Below are 17,206 nucleotides of genomic sequence, written 5' to 3'. Positions count from 1 at the left end.
CTCCTCAAATTCGGAAATCCCAACAAAGCCCTCGCAGAAAATAAAAAACCTTTACCCAGCTACATCACAGTAAAAATATAGACACATGATCTTTAAAGCTGCCAACAAAAAGAGACAAACTACACTTAAAGAAAAGACAATCAGATTGACATCTGAATTTTCAGCATCAACAATGGAAGCCGGAAAATATGAGAATAAAATCTTCAATGAACAAGGAAAAAACAAATAAGTAAACAGTCAGCTTAGAACTATATACCCATGTTCTTCAAAAGTAAAAGTAAAATAAATTTTCAGACAAAAACTAAGATTCTATTACTAACAGATCCTCATGAAGGAATTTAAAAGCATGTACTTATGGCTGGGCACAGTGGCTCATGCCTGTAATCCCAGCACTTCAGGAGGCAAAGGTGGGAGGATCATTTGAGCCCAGGAGTTCAAGACCAGCCTGGTCAACACAGTGATACCCCATAGCTACAAAAAATTAAAAAATTAGCCAGGCATGGTAGTTCATGCTTGTAGTCCCAGCTACCTGGGAGTCTGAAGCAGGAGGATGGCTGAGTGCAGGAGTTTGAGACTGCAGTGAGAGCTATGACCACAGCACTGTACCCCAGCCTGGGTAACAGAGCAAAACCCTGTCTCCTGCCAAAAAAGGCTCATATTTATGACAGAAGAAGAAAATGTGAGAAAAGAAGGTGGTAAAAATCAGGATTAATTTTAAGAGTCATGTACAACAACAACAAAGGGGCTAAAAATTGAAATACAACATATGACAGCAGCAGCACAACAGCACACATAGATCCTATATGGCTTCAAGGAACAAGAAGATAGTGATTAACTTTACACTATGCATAGACTACGCATGCTAAAGCTGGGCATGGTGGCCCATACTTGTAGTCCCAGCTACTGGGGAAGTTGAGGCAAAAGGGCTGCTTGAGCCCAGGAGTTTGAGCGTTGAGTCTATCCTGGGCAACATAACAAGATCCTGTCTCGGCGGCATCTCTGGCCTCTACCCACTAGAGATCAGCAGCATGTCTCCCATTGTGACAACCAAAACAAGTCTTCGGACTTTACCAAATGTCCCTGAAAGGCGAAATCAGCCCTACTACGAATGATTGTTCTAGGGTAACCACTAAAATAATAAGCTTGTGTGTTAAGACAGAAGAGCCAACAGTTGCTCCCTCTCAAACCCCACTAAAATCACAACAGCGAAATGTGCTTAAACTGATGTAAACCCACAACAACAGGGAGGACAACAGTCAAGCAGATGAACAAAAAACCTGAATTACCTACACGGAAGAAAGTAGAATCTAAACCAGTATGGTGCAGACAAAGCAGAGTAGGGGAAAATAAACCCGACAAGCTTACGGAACAGAATCTGCAACTGGCTCAGCAACTGACGGTATCAGGTATCTGTGAAACTGGGGAGTGAAAGCAGTGGTACTAAAATAAGGATTAAAAATGCCAGAATCTCCTTCTACATACCTGGCTGCTAGGTGTGCAGCCCATCCCTACCCCAGCAGACATATGGAGAGTTATTCCCTCTGAGAAGGGAAAAATACTAAGATTCTGAGTTGGGGGACAATAGACACAATAGGAACATGGGTACCAAGAGAAAGAAGGGAGACTGAGGGACCACATGCAAAATGAATGCCAACACCAAGACACAGACAGCCCTTACCGTGTATAGGCAAGAGACCTAAAGACATCTGTGGACATTCTAATTAGTCCAAAAGGAAAGACCTAATGGGTCTAACACTGGGGATTCCCCAAAGAGGGGCTGACCCAGATATCCATTAAAGTTCAAAATGCCTCACAATTGTGAGAGAAAATAATTTCCATCCTAGAATTCTATACCCAGGAATACTATCAATTAAATATGAGAGGAGAAGAGAGATATTTTCATACACACATAGTTTCCATTTTACCTCCCATACACAACTTTTCTCAAGAAGTCACTGGAAGATGTGCTCCAGCCACTTTGGAAATACTAATCTTCATATAATTTGTATAGAGACCAGTAATTGAGACCCTGTATACAAGTCACTCCCATCTATTTACTAAAATAGCTAAGAAACATGTTAAAAGTTCCTATGTATACTTTAAATTCTTTTAGTCTATAATTTAGTCTTTTTCCTAATTCTCCAAAATTGTTAAATTTTACTTTATTATTGATACACTGGATAGCTTATTTTCAAATCTTTCTAATGTACAATTCAAATAAAATTTTCCTTTTTTTTTTTTTTTTTTTGAGATGGAGTCTCACTCTGTTGCCCAGACTGGAGTGCAGTGGCGCAATCTCGGCTCACTGCAGTCTCCACCTCCCAGGTTCAAGCGATTCTCCTGCCTCTGCCTTCCAAGTAGCTGGGATTACAGGTGCCCGTCACCACGCCCGGCTAATTTAGAGACAAGGTTTCACCATGTTGTCCAGGCTGGTTTCGAACTCCTGACCTCAAGTGATCTGCCTCCCAAAGTGCTAGAATTACAGGCATGAGCCACCACGTCCAGCCAAATTTTCCTTTCTTGTTATAGTTAAACATGAACAATTTTTCTATTTTTGCTCTCACTTGAACACTAAAAACACAAATTATTACCAAACTAAAGCTATAAATAAACCAACTGAAAAATGGGACAAGAAGGGAGTTATTAACTACAAAAAGCTTTTGGGAGTCTGCTAAATACAAGATGTGTTCCCTGATTTTTCTAGATCCTATCTACCTAAAGTTTGCTTTTATTTGTACGAGCTAGCTGCTTTCTATAACAGCAGGATGTCCTATGCAGGTGGAGGGACTCCAACCTACCAAATGGCAGGATTTCACTCTATTCTATCAATCCTACCAAGTTACTCCTGTACGTTTAAATAATCCCAAGGCCTCCTGCCAGACTACTGAGATAAGTGTTTCTAAAACACAGCTGGCCAATTTACTGCACCATCCTGCAAGAGGTATGGAGGAAGGTGAAACCAGAAGGAGAAAAAGAGTACAGACACTTGTTAGAGAAAATAATGATTTTAAAGTGAATTGTTAGACTTAACAGAATGATTCAATTGTAGCAAAGGAATTATAATTATTTCCCTCATATATAAATAAAACAATGGTCTTGTACCGCTGACTGACAAAGAGTAAAAATGGGAAGTAGTCTGGTAGCCATACTAAGCCAATAGAGAAATATATTATTTTTATTTATTTTGCTGGGTCACATCACATTTCTATTTTTTTCTAAAAAATGTCACTGGACAGCCAGGTGCAGTAGCTCACGCCTGTAATCCTAGCACTTTGGGAGGCTGAGACAGGGGGACTGCTTGAAGTCAGGCGGCAAGACCCCATCTCTACAAATAAAATTTTTAAAAATCAGCCAGTGACATGTGCCTGTAGTCCCAGCTACTAGTGAGGCTAAGGTGGGAGGATCGCTTAAGCCCAAGAGTTTGAGGCTACAGTGAGATATCATTGCACCAGTGCTCTCCAGCCTGGGCAACAGAGCTAGACTCCATCTCTTAAAAAACTGAATTAAATTTAACTTAAAATATCACCGGCTTGTGCAGTAACAACTGAAATAGTATGTTCTAAGACATAAGGGAGTGCACTGGCACTAGACAACTTAAACCCAGTTCTGGAACTAGTATGCACACAGGTTAGCCGCTGTCCATTAGTCAGAGATTAGGAAGTAGCTAGCACTAATATTTTAGTAAAGCTTGGAAATAATTTTTAATGATCTTAGAGATCACGTGTTTTAACATGCTGACAGTAAGAAACAAAACTATTTACTTCTTTGGTTTCTGAATAATGAAAAGAGAAAATCTGGTAACTTGCAGTTGATTCCTTAATTACTCATACCTCTTGATCCCCTGGATTTTGGAAATCTCCTTTGCTGATGCTTGCATCCCGAGTCCAACGAGGAGGTTTCCAAGTTCTTTCCTGTGTCCCTCTGTTATAGTAATAGCAACGCCCTGAGCTGTCTTTATGAGTTTCCCATTCTCCATTAATCTGAATTGCCGGGCTCCCAGGAAGTGGGGGAAGAGCAGACTGGGATATTTTCAGTTCTTGAAGATTAGCATAGACAGGAGAATCTGGCCTTCCTTGATTTGGAGGTGTGGTTGCCTGTGAAATAAACATTTTCAAATTTCATGTTTAAACTGGTATAACATTTAAGTCAAAATTAAATGAAACAGGAGATTTATAAACAATACTAACTCATTTTAAAACATATATACAGGCGAATATATTCTGAGGAAATAATAATTTAACAGTTTTAATATTCATAGTTTCATTGAAAAATAAATAAAAGCTTCAAACCAAATCCAAAGTATGCATAATACTTTCCTTTACCTGAAACAGTGTGATGAACAGCCAAGAGCTGTGGGTTCTAATTCAAGATCTGGCACTAACAAGTTGTATGATATTGGGTAAGATCACTTTACTTCTTTGAAAGTGAAATTTTTTCTCTCAAGAAATGAGGGAATTGGACTAAACCACCAAGGTCTTCTTTGGCTCTCAAATTCTATGACTTTAGGCAATATTTTAAAATATAAAAAGTTTTACATATGAGTAGCACAGCTTTTATTATGAAAATTATCAAAAGAAAGATTTCATATTCTAAGCTCTAACATTAAATCAGGAACATAAGTGAAACATAAAAGAGGAATAATACTTAAGCTAAGAATTTACTACATTCTATTCCTTCTCAGGTATAATTTCTCAGAGGCTATAAACAAATCATTTAATCTCTTCCTAGCTTCCTTATTTGTGAATTTCCTAACAGTAGAAAAGTAAGAATTAGTAGTAACTCTGACTTACATGTTTAATGTTTAGCTACAGCTTTATTTTTTATTTTTAAGTATCTCACTAGATGTCAGTCAAGAGCAAGCTACTTCATACCCTTTGTATAAGGGCACTGTAAATTGTATTAGGTTACACAGAACTTCAGTTGCTGAAGAAAAAAAACACACGTCTGAGAACACCTGCTTATGTTATGTATTTGTATTTCTGTATATATTTTCCTTTTACAGCAGGATTTCTTAACCCTAGCACCACTGACATTTTGAGACACAAAGTTATTTGTTGTAAGGGCTATCCTCTGCACTGTGGGATATTTATCAGCTTCCCTGACCTCTAACCACCAGATGACAGTGGCACATGCACACACAGACACACACACACACACACACAGACACACACACACACATGCCTCCGATGTGACAACTGAAAAGCCTCCACACACTGATGAATGTCCCTTGGGGGCAAAACTGGCCCTAGTTGAGGAACCACTGCTTTTCCCTATAAATCCTAGAATTATATTCAGATGTTTGATTACTTCTGAAATGTAACTAGAGTTTCATGAATGCTTTAAAATACTGAATTTGAAAAGAATACTGAATGGAAACACTCAATCAGTTTTATTGAAATTAAAGTGCTTTAACTTCTAAAAATATTTGTCTATAATGTTTGTGAGTTTAAATCACAGAATAAGCTCTGTGAAAACAGTAAAAATAACCCAAACACAAATACATGTTTGTGAAATGGTCACTTTTGGTCTTCTTACACATGGTAGTTATACATGTACTATATTCAATGATGCAAATTCGACTATTTTCCTTAAAATGTTAGCTTCAAATTTATCACTAAACAACATCTTTCTATGAAGAAAATCTATCCATGGAGACAGATATCATTTCTCCTTCAGATTAATTCCATATCCTAGTGAATGTGTTTTCTCTGATGAAAATAAATTCTGTTAATATAAAAATTCTATATGGCAAATCATGTCTCAGAACCTAGAATATCTAGAGAATATTTATTCAACCAATATTAAAGAAGTTCTTACTTTGCTCCTGATATTTGACTAGAACTTGGGGAAATAAAGATGCTAAGAAACAGCCATTTTCTAAATGATGTTTATGAACAAACTCTACTAAATCTTCAAGAAACAATTACTGTTGTTTAAACAGTTTAAATTTTTAAAGTTTTTCCAGCTAGAAAAACCTGAAGTGGCCTTCAGCACAATCTATAAGGCTAGCATAATTCTGAAACAAGAGCAGAGAAGAATTAAATAAAAGAACACTGTAACATATCTCACTTATAAATATGGAAGAAAATATCCTAAATAAAACATTAGAAATCTAGCACTACATTAAATGAAACAAGCACAGATATTAAGAAAGTCTGTCTTTAGGAAATCTCATATTGTAATTCTTTAGATTCATAGATAAACACGATCATCTCTACAGACACCAAGAAAGCATCTGATAAAATTCAACACAGATTCAGGATATAACTCTTAGCAAGATAGGAACAGGTGACACTTCCTTAATTTGACTTTTAAAAATTATTAGTATTTAAACTTCACAATCAACAAGACAGATAAGTTCTTCCATTAAAGTCAAGATTAAAATTGAAGTATATTATGGTCTATAAGGTTAACATAATTTTGAAACAAGAGCAGGGAAGAATTAAATAGAAGAACACTGTAAACATATCTCACTTATAACTAACTGCCAAGTATAACTGCTCTACTCAACACTGTACTGGATTTGTGCTAAGATACAAAAAATGAATTAAACTCATAAAATATGTAAAAGAAAAAAGAAACTGTCATTTGTCATTGAAATAACCAACAGTTAAAAACCCAAATCCACAAAAACTACTAAAAGAGTTTCATGAATTGGCCAGATTTTTGATTATCTAGTCAGTTTCCCATACATAAGCAATGACAAATTAGAAAATATAACAACAAAAAAATCTCATTCATAATAGGAAAAAAACTAACACTTACAAATAAGCCTTAAAAGAAATGTACAAAATCAAGTAAGAATATTTGTAAAACCTTCCTCAGGTACCTAAAATTAAACTTCAATAGATAAAGCCTTGTTCCTAAATGGAAAATAAAACCGACTTCATAAACATGCTAATTCTCCAAAAATTAACCTATAGATTCCATAAATACAATGCAATATTTGGCATGCAATATTCAGTACATGGCCCAGTACACAGGAGCACTTAATGTAATTTGTTGAATGAATAAACAAATTAATGACAAACACGAACAAAAGTATGGAAACATGTATCTCCTCCAAAAAAGGAAAATTAGGGATTTGGAACCAATTAGATGTGATAAACAGAGGAAACTAAGAAAACATCCACGCTTCTAGTTTTGAAAAAATGATGGACAGTTGTGTCCCTTTTTAAGATAGAAACTATTGACAAATGAATTGAGCATCATGTACTCAAGCTAGGTGATTAGGCTACAAATTATGAATTTAAAATTTCCTTGCCTTCCAGAACCTCGTAACATGGTAAAGGAAAGTGAAACATGATAATAATAGACACAATGCTAGAGCTACACATGGGACACTGTGGGAGCAAAAAGGAAGAGACCTGGAAACAAGTGACTAAGCCTTAGAAATAAATAAACAGGAGTTAGCCCGGTAAAAGTTGGGGAAACAGCAGGGAGGAAGAACAAAAGCTAGGAAAAACAGCATGGTACTTTCAGGGAATGACGCTGACATACTGAGTATGTAAAAGGAGCAGCAAGTGAAAGGCCTAAGGAAAAGTAAGTAACAGCACAGAGAGTTTGAAGGTCATGTTGCAAAAAAAACATCCAGAAGCATTTAGGAAACTACTGAAGATTAAGCCAGGAAGTGCATTCTGATTTAAATTTTTAAAATATTACAGATTTTAGAGAGACGCAACTAGGAGGTTGGTACAGTAGTACAGACAGAAGATGAAGAGAGCTGCAATAGGACAAGACAGTAGGAATGCAGAAGCAGGGACAGATTCAAGAAACAATCAGAAGATTAAATTAACATACAGGTTGTATGTTTGCTTATGTGAAGTACAGTTTGTTTTACCGTGTGTGTAGTTTTACTATAGTTAATGTCAAGATGAAGAAAAGAATGGGAAGAGAAGGGCAAACAGGAGTTACATTTAGATTGCATTAGGTTGATAAGTCTTTTCAAAACCCAAGTGGAAATGGTAATAGATTGTTGGTTATATAAATTGGGAACTCAGTTCCCAATTTACAAAAATCAGGGTTGGCCAGGCGCGGCGACTCACGCCTGTAATCCCAGCACTTTGGGAGGCCGAGGCCGGTGGATCACGAGGTCAGGAAATCGAGACCATCCTGGCTAACATGCCGAAACCCCATCTCTACTAAAAATACAAAAAAAATTAGCCCGGCGTGGGGGCGGGCGCCTGTAGTCCCAGCTACTCGGGAAGCTGAGGCAGGAGAATGGCATGAACCCAGGAGGCAGAGCTTGCAGTGAGCCAAGACCGCGACGCTGCACTCCAGCCTGGGCGACTGAGCAAGGCTCCGTCTCAAAAAAAAAAAAAAAATCAGGGCTAAAAATATAGAAGTCATTAATATACAGGTGGGGTCAATAACATATGAAAGCATACAGAGTAAGTGCAGGATGAAATGAGAACCCTGGAAAATACTAAGCTGTTGCTTTATGAATTAAAATGAGAACATAAGTTTAAAGTCAGCACATGATCTTGCATAGTAATTTCTATTGTTAGTATAATAATTATTATTGCAATTAACATAACTAAAGAACCAGACTAAGTGAGGCAGAAAGGAAAGTTAGAAGTAGAAGGTCTACCAGGAAAGAGTAGCATTTGAAAGTCAAGAAGGAAAATTTCAAAAGAAGGGAAACTAGACAGTATCAAATTCAAAGACTTCAATACAGGGACTCTGAATCACTCAATTCAGCAATTAAGAAGTTTTTAAAGACTTCAGCTACCAGCCATGAGGATCTGAAACTACTTTCCTGCCATAAACTAGAAAAGCGAGTAAAATACAGAAAACAAGTATTGTGAGGCATTGTACAACAATCAGCTGCAGACTGTAATCTTTGAGAGAAACAAACAAGGTGAATCCTACCACTCCCAAGCTTTGTGCCGGAAGTGGTTTGCAGGAATCAGCCCAGCAAGGGGAAATCCAGAGTCTAGCAATCTCGGTGAGTGAACAGGACAAACACTGGGAATAATACAAGAAATGGAAATAATTATAAACATCATACAATGAGAAGAGAAAAAGTTGAAGGAAATGCTCCCTTTTTTTTCCTTTTTGGTCTCAAGAGTTTCGCTCTTGTTGCCCAGGCTGGAGCACAATGGCACAATCTCAGATCACCACAACCTCTGCCTCCCTGTTTCAAACGATTCTCCTGCCTCAGCCTCCTCCTGAGTAGCTGGGATTATAGGCGTGAGCCACCATGCCTGGCTAATTTTATATTTTTTTAGTAGAGACAGGATTTCTCCATGTTGGGTCAAGCTGGTCTCAAACTCCTGACCTCAGGTGATCCACCCACCTCGGCCTCCCAAAATGCTGGGATTAACAGGCGTGAGCCACCGTGCCCAGTCCCTAATTTTTAAAAATCAGGGAATCTAAAGTTGGATGGCATTCTTCAAAACTGATAAACCAAGAAACAGGTGGAATTATGTTTGAAATCTAGAGACTTAACAGTAATTCTAAGTAGAAGCACAGATAATTAGGTTTATTGACAATGAAAGGTAAAAAGTTAGTTTCTAGTAGAAATAAGAACCTTGTTTTTTGTTTTTTTGTTTTTTTTTTTGAGACGGAGTCTTGCCCTGTCACCCAGGTTGGAGTGCAATGGTGTGATTTCAGCTCACTGCAGCCTCCACCTCCTGAAGAACCTTGTTTTCTTAATGAATTAGTTCCATACTTAAAATCAGCTTAAATCCTCAATTTTCAAAGTGTATGAGAAAAGAATAGACGAGGACTCCGTATTTATGAAATACTCTGATCTCTGGCAAAAAGAAAGTGCACATGTTTATTATTGCCTAAACCACTGAAAAATTCAAGGGAATTAACACTGATTGATTACCAACAATTTTCCTCAAGCTTGAAAATACAGGTTCTTGGCATAAAAAATACTTAGCGTAAAATGCCAAACTAATTTTTACATATGCACAAAATATATATTTAATTACAACAAGGGATGGTTAAGTAATAATGCACTGTCTTTTCTAGCGAACCAAAAATATGTTTTTTTAACAAATACACTCAATGCTGGTGAAGGTGGGATGTAACAACTCTAGTTTACTGCTGGTAACTTTAATCAGCAGAACCTTTTTGGAAAAGTTTGGCAGTATGTTTCAAGAGTTTTAAAAAAATATTTTTAGACCCTTGAACAAACGGAAGAAAATTCCTAAAGACAGAAAAAATCCCTAACAAAGATGTTCATTCCAGTGTTATTTATAAGAAATAAATCAGAAACAACCTAAGCATTTAACAACAGAAAAATGGTTAAGCAAATCATGACTCAACAGATGAGGCAATACTAATACTAGCAGTGAAAATGCTATGAATGATCTCTGATTTAAAAAAAAAAAAAATCTGGCCAGGCACAGTGGCTTACACCTGTAATCCCAGCACTTTAGGAGGCCAAGGAGGGCAGATCATCTGAGGTCAGGAGTTCAAGACCAGCCTGGCCAACATGGCGAAACCCCATCTCTACTAAAAATACAAAAATTAGCTGGGCGTGGTGGTGCACACGTAATCCCAGCTACTTGGGAGGCTGAGACAGGAGAATCACTTGAACCCTGGGGGCGGAGGATGCAATAAGCCAAGATGGCGCCAGTGCACTCCAGCCTGGGTGACAGAGCAAGACTCCATCTAAAAAAAAAAAAATCTGCATGATCTGCCATCAGCAGGTCCAGGAAAAAAAAAAGTATAAGGGCAACTAAGAAAAGCAGAAAATAAAACAATACAATGAAATTCCTATTAAATTTTAAAGCATAAAGAAAAACTAAAACATTATCAGTTTTCTCTGGATATTAGTATTATACATGTTTTTTTCTATGTGATTTCCCAATTTTATTATAATGAGAATGATCACCTTTAGAGTTTGAGGGGACAAGGATGTGGGGCAGGATAGGCCCTTGCCTAGTCCACCAGACTTACGAAAGTGACAATAGTATTGACCCTATAGAAACTAGTGTTTTTTCACAGGAAGTCAATGGGTCATCAGAATCATCTGAGGTTGCTTATTAAAATTCTTGGGCCACATTCCAGAGTTACTGGGGGTGGCAAGTGGTGATAGTGGCCGGGGGTTAGTCAAGAGTTTATATTTTAGGGCCAGGTGTGGTGACTTACACCTCTAATCCCAGCACCTTGGGAGGTTGAGGCGGGAAGATCACTTGAGCCCAGTAGTTCAAGACCAGCCTGGGCAACACCGAGACCCTGTCTCTACAAAAACTAAAAAATAATTAGCCAGGCAGGGTAGCACATGCCTGTGGTCCCTGCTACTTAGAAGGCTGAGGTGAGAGGATGACTTGAGCCCAGGAGGTCAAGGCTGCAGTGAGGCACTGCACTCTAGCCTGGGTTTCAGAGTAAGACCCTGTCTCAATAAATACATATTTTTAAGTACTCTATGTGATATTTATGTTCATTATTATTCAAAAGTCAGTGTACCTGAGTGGGCTTAGGGCAAACTAGCCTCTTCAGCCCAATACATTTGTATTACAAAAACATAAATACTGAAAGACAATTCTTAAGTCCACACCACCATTTGCTGTTACTCTGCAGATAAATCAGAGTTAAAATGAATAAGCAGTAAGATATAAGTACTTCCAATATATGAGTCAAATAAAAATTAGCTTTCTAACATTTATAAGAACCTTGTTCATGAATTGTCACCAACAAAAATAAATGGAATTTTCATACTTTAAGAAAAAAAAAAAAACAGGCCAGGCACCGTGGCTCATGCCTGTAATGCCAACACTTCAGGAGGCTGAAGCAGGCGGATCACCTGAGGTCAGAAATTCAAGAGTAGCCTGGCCAACATGCTGAAACCCTGTCTCCACTAAAAACACAAATATTAGCCAGGTGTGGTGGTGGGCGCCTGTAATCCCAGTTACTTGGGAGGCTGAGGCAGGAGAATTGCGTGAACCTGGGAGGTGGAGGTTGCAGTGAGCCAAGACTACACCACTGCACTCCAGCCTGGGTGACAGAGCGAGACTCTGTCTCAAAAACAAACAAACAAACAAACAACAAAACACCACCCCTTCCCCCCCAAAAAAACAAAGTTAATTTTATGGGTTATATCTGTCATTAATTAACAACTGAATTGGGACCAGTACCTCTGCACATGACCTAATTTCATATTTAAAAAAAGACTTGGCCTGTTCTACTTTATCTATAGATAGACTAAAATAATCCTCCCATTATCCACTGCAAAGAAAAATTGGGGAACCATATATATAAGAAGGTAACTTTAAACTTAGATTCCTTCTGCATCATTACTTTTTTTAATACCAAAAAATACTGAGATTTGTCCTCTTTTTACTTTTGACATTAGTTCAGAATTGCTTCTATAATAAACTTCTGAGAATGGCAGAATCCATACTAAGGAGCTACACCTCTTGCTTCTTAATCAGCACATGCTACTTAGTATTAATACCTGGGTATCTACCTTACTAAAAGTACAGAATTATATTTATATTACTGAATAGTATAAATCCCTACAGCCTATAATCATACCTTTGATTTAGACTTATGGAATAAAACATTTACCACAAATGCTTGGTAGCCTGGTAGTATCAGGCTCTAAAGCTGAACTTATTTTTTTAAATCCTATTTTAAATCATATACAGAAAAAGACATTTATGTATTTTTGTAATTTAGCTGCTTAAACAAAGTCTCCTTTACCATAATTTCTTTCTTTTTTTTTGAGATGGAATCTCGCTCTCATTGCCCAGGCTGGAGTGCAATGGTGCCATCTCAGCTCACTGCAACCTCCGCCTCCTGCGTTCAAGCGAATTCTCCTGCCACAGCCTCCTGAGTAGCTGGGATTACAGGCATGCGCCACCCCACCCAGCTAATTTTGTATTTTTAGTAGACACTGGGTTTCTCCATGTTGGCCAGGCTGGTCTCGAGCTCCCAACCTCAGATGATCCACCCGCCTCAGCCTCCCAAAGTGCTGGGATTCCAGGCTGAGCCACCGCACCCAGCCATAATTTTTATATAATAATAAATTGTGTAGTTATATAAATTATAACATTGGGCCAGTTAACAGAGTACAAAAAGCAAAAATTTGTCAATGGGACAATGCTCAGCTAAAACAGGACTAAAACTGGTTTTAGTTCACAAACGAATTTTGTTTAGTTTCACAACTAAAAATTACATGATCAATATTACCTGAAAAATATAACTTTCTAAAGGAAAGTCATTTAAAGCCAAATTTTAGGGGAAAAAACATATACCACCCTTTGTTTAACAATTTTGAAAACAAAAACTTACAAATTCTAATGTTCCTGTCTAAAGTGTGACTGCATTGAGATTTCAAGCTCTATAGAGTACACTGATATTTTCTTGGTTTACTTACTTAACTAACATTTAAGTACTAATTATGAGCTAGGCAGTAGATGAAAATAGGACAGTCCCTGTCCTTGAGGAGCCAATAGCCTAGTAAAAAAGACAAAACTACTCTAATGACACAGCTAACTGCTGCAGAGAGAAGTGTACAGGATGCTCTAGAAGCACAGAAAAACCCAGCACTAAACAGGGATAGGAGGTGAGACACAGCATGCAGAAAAAGGTTCACAACAGATGTTTAACATGATCTTTAAAGGAAAATAGGCGCAAGTCAAGAGAGTGGTGAAGGGCACTTCAAGCACAAGCAACACTTTATCGTTCTTCGGATATAACACAAAAATACGGAAAACAACCTTTGAATAAGGAAACACTACTGATAACTAAGTGAATTCGTTATCATGGTATCTTTAATAGACATCAGTTTTCATGGTAAATACATGATTTGTCTTACTGATTTTTTTTCAGGTGATTTTCTAGTTATCGAAACTCAAAGGTGCTCTATTACTACAGGGTTGGTTACCTTACCTTGTATTCATATGCTAAGACTTAGCTGTCACCTTACAGCTTGCTTCTGTCCTCCCCCTCTCCTTTTATCACCTTGGCCAACAGCCTGAACGGTCTCTTCACCCTGTCACAGATCTGTCACCATTTCTCCCACCTCCCCTGACAAAGACAATAATAAAGCAGGTACCAGGTAGAAAAGCTGTAATGTCTGACAAATGCTTGTTTCTAGAAAGCCATACACAAACATACTGATGAAGTCATCTCTCTGCTACTAACCCTCAATAACAGCTGCAAGCAGATTATTGCAGCAATCGTGCCATGCTATAAACTACAACCACTGGTAAAGACTATCTATCTGTATCTAGACGGTTGACAGAGAAGAGGTGACAGACAGTGAAAAGGAATGAAGGAACTAATAGGAACCAGCACATAGAGAGTCATGGGAGTGCACAATTAGGAAGTTTATTACAGGCAAAAGATTTGCCAAAAAGGGAACAAATGACAAATTTCCCCTTCAAGATAGAGCCCACATCTCTCCAGTCTCCTTTTCTTTCATGCCCTCACGCTCATCCTTTCCTCAGCCTTACTTCTCTACAGCTCATCATAGTACTTACGACACTAAACTCTAATCCCAGATTTACTAGTCTGCCTTTCCTTCTAGAACTTCATTCTCTTTAAGGCAGAAACATTTGTCTTGTTTGTCTCTTCATCTTCAGAGCCTAGTATAGCACTTGCACAAATTGGCACTCATTAAGTTCCTGAGTGAAAATTATTTTTATATAACTAAATAATCTATCATGAAATCCACACACTAAAATTAACTCCCTACTTCTGTTTTTATAGTCTCCTGGGAAATCGATTACCTAAATTCTATTGCTTCAATAAAACCAAAATCTCTCCCTCAAACACCCTCCTCTCCCCGAGCTACCGACATGTATTCTGAAAGACCTACCAGCATGGATATTCCACATGTACCTCAAACTCACTACATCCTCTGCCTCAACCTTCTTCCGCGACATACTACCCTATAGGAGTCACTAATTCAAATAATACTATCATAAACTCCTCAAGCAGCTATCTCTCAAAGTCATCTGCATCTCCTCTCTTTACCCCAACAAAGTACTACTAATTCTCCATCCTAATATATCTTGAATTTCTTCCTCTCTTATCCCAAGATAAACTGCCTTAGTCCATCTTTTGCTGAATAACTAAAATCACCTATGGGGTCTACTGCCCCCATTTCTTTGCCTCATCCAGTTGATCCTCCATGGTACCACTAGTTTCTCTAAAAGCACATATCTGATATCATTACTCATCTGCTTAAAAACATCAATGAAAATTTCATTAACTATAAGTCCAAAGACCTTGAAAGAGAACTGTGGCTCTTAAGTACTCCAGTCCCAATCTTTTCTGCCTCATTTATTACCATTCTCCCTATATTATTTGTTCCAAAATTCCCATACTACTCATAATTCTATTATTAATGCATACCATTTTCCTCCCAGACCTTCAAATCTTTACTTTATCCTTCTGAGATAACCCGTTCCCAATCACCAAACCACACTCAAAACCATAAAGAACTGATTCAAACTCTTTGAAATGTTCCCCTATTCCCCAAAGGCAGAATTCATGGGCTTCCTGTGCATCTAGAGCATCAGTATCTAACAGAAATATAACATGAGCCAGGTATGTAATTTTTTCGACTAGCTACATTAAAAGGGTTATAAAAAGAGAGATAAAATGAATTACAATAATATATTTAACACAATGTATCCAAAATATTATCACACCACCATATAATCAGCACGCAAATTACTGAGATATTTTATATTTTTGGACTATCTTCAAAATCCAGTGTGTATTTTACAGTACATCTCAATTCAGGTCCTAAATTTTCATCAGAAATACTTTACCTATATTTTGATTTCTTAAAATGTACAGTTGAAAAAGTAGATTTATATATCCAAATTATTCCAAACATTCTCCAAAGTTTCCCAACAAATCAATCCAGCATCAGTTTTCATATTTAACTTATAATAAATAATTAAAATTAAAACTTGAGTTATTCAGTCTCACTAGCCACATTCAAGTGCTCAATAACCACCCATGGCCAGTGGCTACTATCGGCCGGCACCAATCTGCAGCATTAATTTGTCATTTTTCTGTCTCTCCCACTAAGTTGTAAGCCCCTTAGGAGTTAAGAACATGACCATGTCTTATAATTACACATTCTCAAAATCTAGAAACAAATGAATAAACCAAAGACCCCTTTCTCAAGCCCTAACACAGACTCTGATGATTCTCCTGTTCTCAGTAACTGCTTTCCCAATCCATAGAATATTTCAAGAAATAGAAAGGTAAATGTGATAGCTGCTAGCAACTTATTGATGAAACCTCATTATTAATTTGTGTTAAAAGTATTCATCCAGATATGTTTGTCCTTGTTGGTCAGTAAAGCAAAGAAAATTCAATGGGACATTATGCTGAGATAGTAAGACTTAGTTACTATTTTATGCTGATAAGGCAACATGCGATGACCTGGTACACTGCCATTACTATAAATCTCCCTCCCTGGGGACTTGAATGGTAACTCTATCATCAGCATTCAGAGAATGACTAAAGAATACTCTGTCACTGAAATTTCTAGAGATTAAAAAGTTAATGGTACAACTGCAAATGAAAAAACTATCTGTGATCACTTGTTGAAAGCATGAATAAATCTAAACTTAGAAGGTGAGGCTTCTGGTGGCAGCAAAACAAATTATGAATTTCAAAAAGATAAAAAATTGATCCATAGTTTTAAGATATACATTTAAATGCCCAACATACCATCTTTTCTGTCTCTCATCTTCTGATAACTGAATATTCTTTTTTTTGTTTAATTTCAGAAGACAAAAAATTTTGAAAAACACTACCTAAGGAAAAGGTAGTGGAAAAGGTTGTGTTCACTTCAAATGAACACAACTACATAAATGGGTTTCTAACTTACTATCTGCACCAATTCATTAACAAGTATGCATGAGAAAGTCATAGCACAGCTACTTGGGTAATCTATTTTATTAAGTCCAAACTGAGTGTGTAATTACAAGTTTTAAAGCATTATTTCCTTAAAGCTGTCTTGAAAACAGAAAGAAAATTAAAAGTAGATGATTTTCCATCATTTTAATGGTCATTTTATACCAAGGCAAGAAATACCTAAGCCCTGAATTTGTTAAACAAGAGATATTTAAAATAGGTAGTTAGACACACATAATGGACTCTATAAGTATAAAAAAATACATTCAGTCCAGGTGCAGTGGCTCATGCCTGTAATCCTAGCACTTTGGGCGGCCGAGGTGTGCGGATCACCTGAGGTCGAAAGTTCGAGACCAGCCTG

At 37.3% G+C, this 17,206-nt stretch overlaps 1 protein-coding gene across 9 annotated transcripts in view; it reads right to left on the bottom strand.

Annotated features, from left to right (window-relative positions):
- ARHGAP12 (Rho GTPase activating protein 12) overlaps window positions 1-17,206 on the bottom strand; it is a 129,271-nt gene that overhangs the window by 52,271 nt on the left and 59,794 nt on the right. For all 9 annotated transcript variants that reach the window (XM_063710220.1, XM_004049237.4, XM_019035414.3 and 6 more), the window contains exon 4: window positions 3,831-4,094. In XM_063710220.1, coding sequence (XP_063566290.1) covers window positions 3,831-4,094 — 264 coding nt within the window. The remainder of the gene's footprint in view (window positions 1-3,830; window positions 4,095-17,206) is intronic.

Source organism: Gorilla gorilla, chromosome 8, assembly GCF_029281585.2.
Source record: "Gorilla gorilla gorilla isolate KB3781 chromosome 8, NHGRI_mGorGor1-v2.1_pri, whole genome shotgun sequence".
Classification (NCBI taxonomy): Eukaryota; Metazoa; Chordata; class Mammalia; order Primates; family Hominidae; genus Gorilla; species Gorilla gorilla.
Note: the sequence above shows the minus strand (reverse complement) of the source record. Positions and strands in the feature narration are given on the sequence as shown.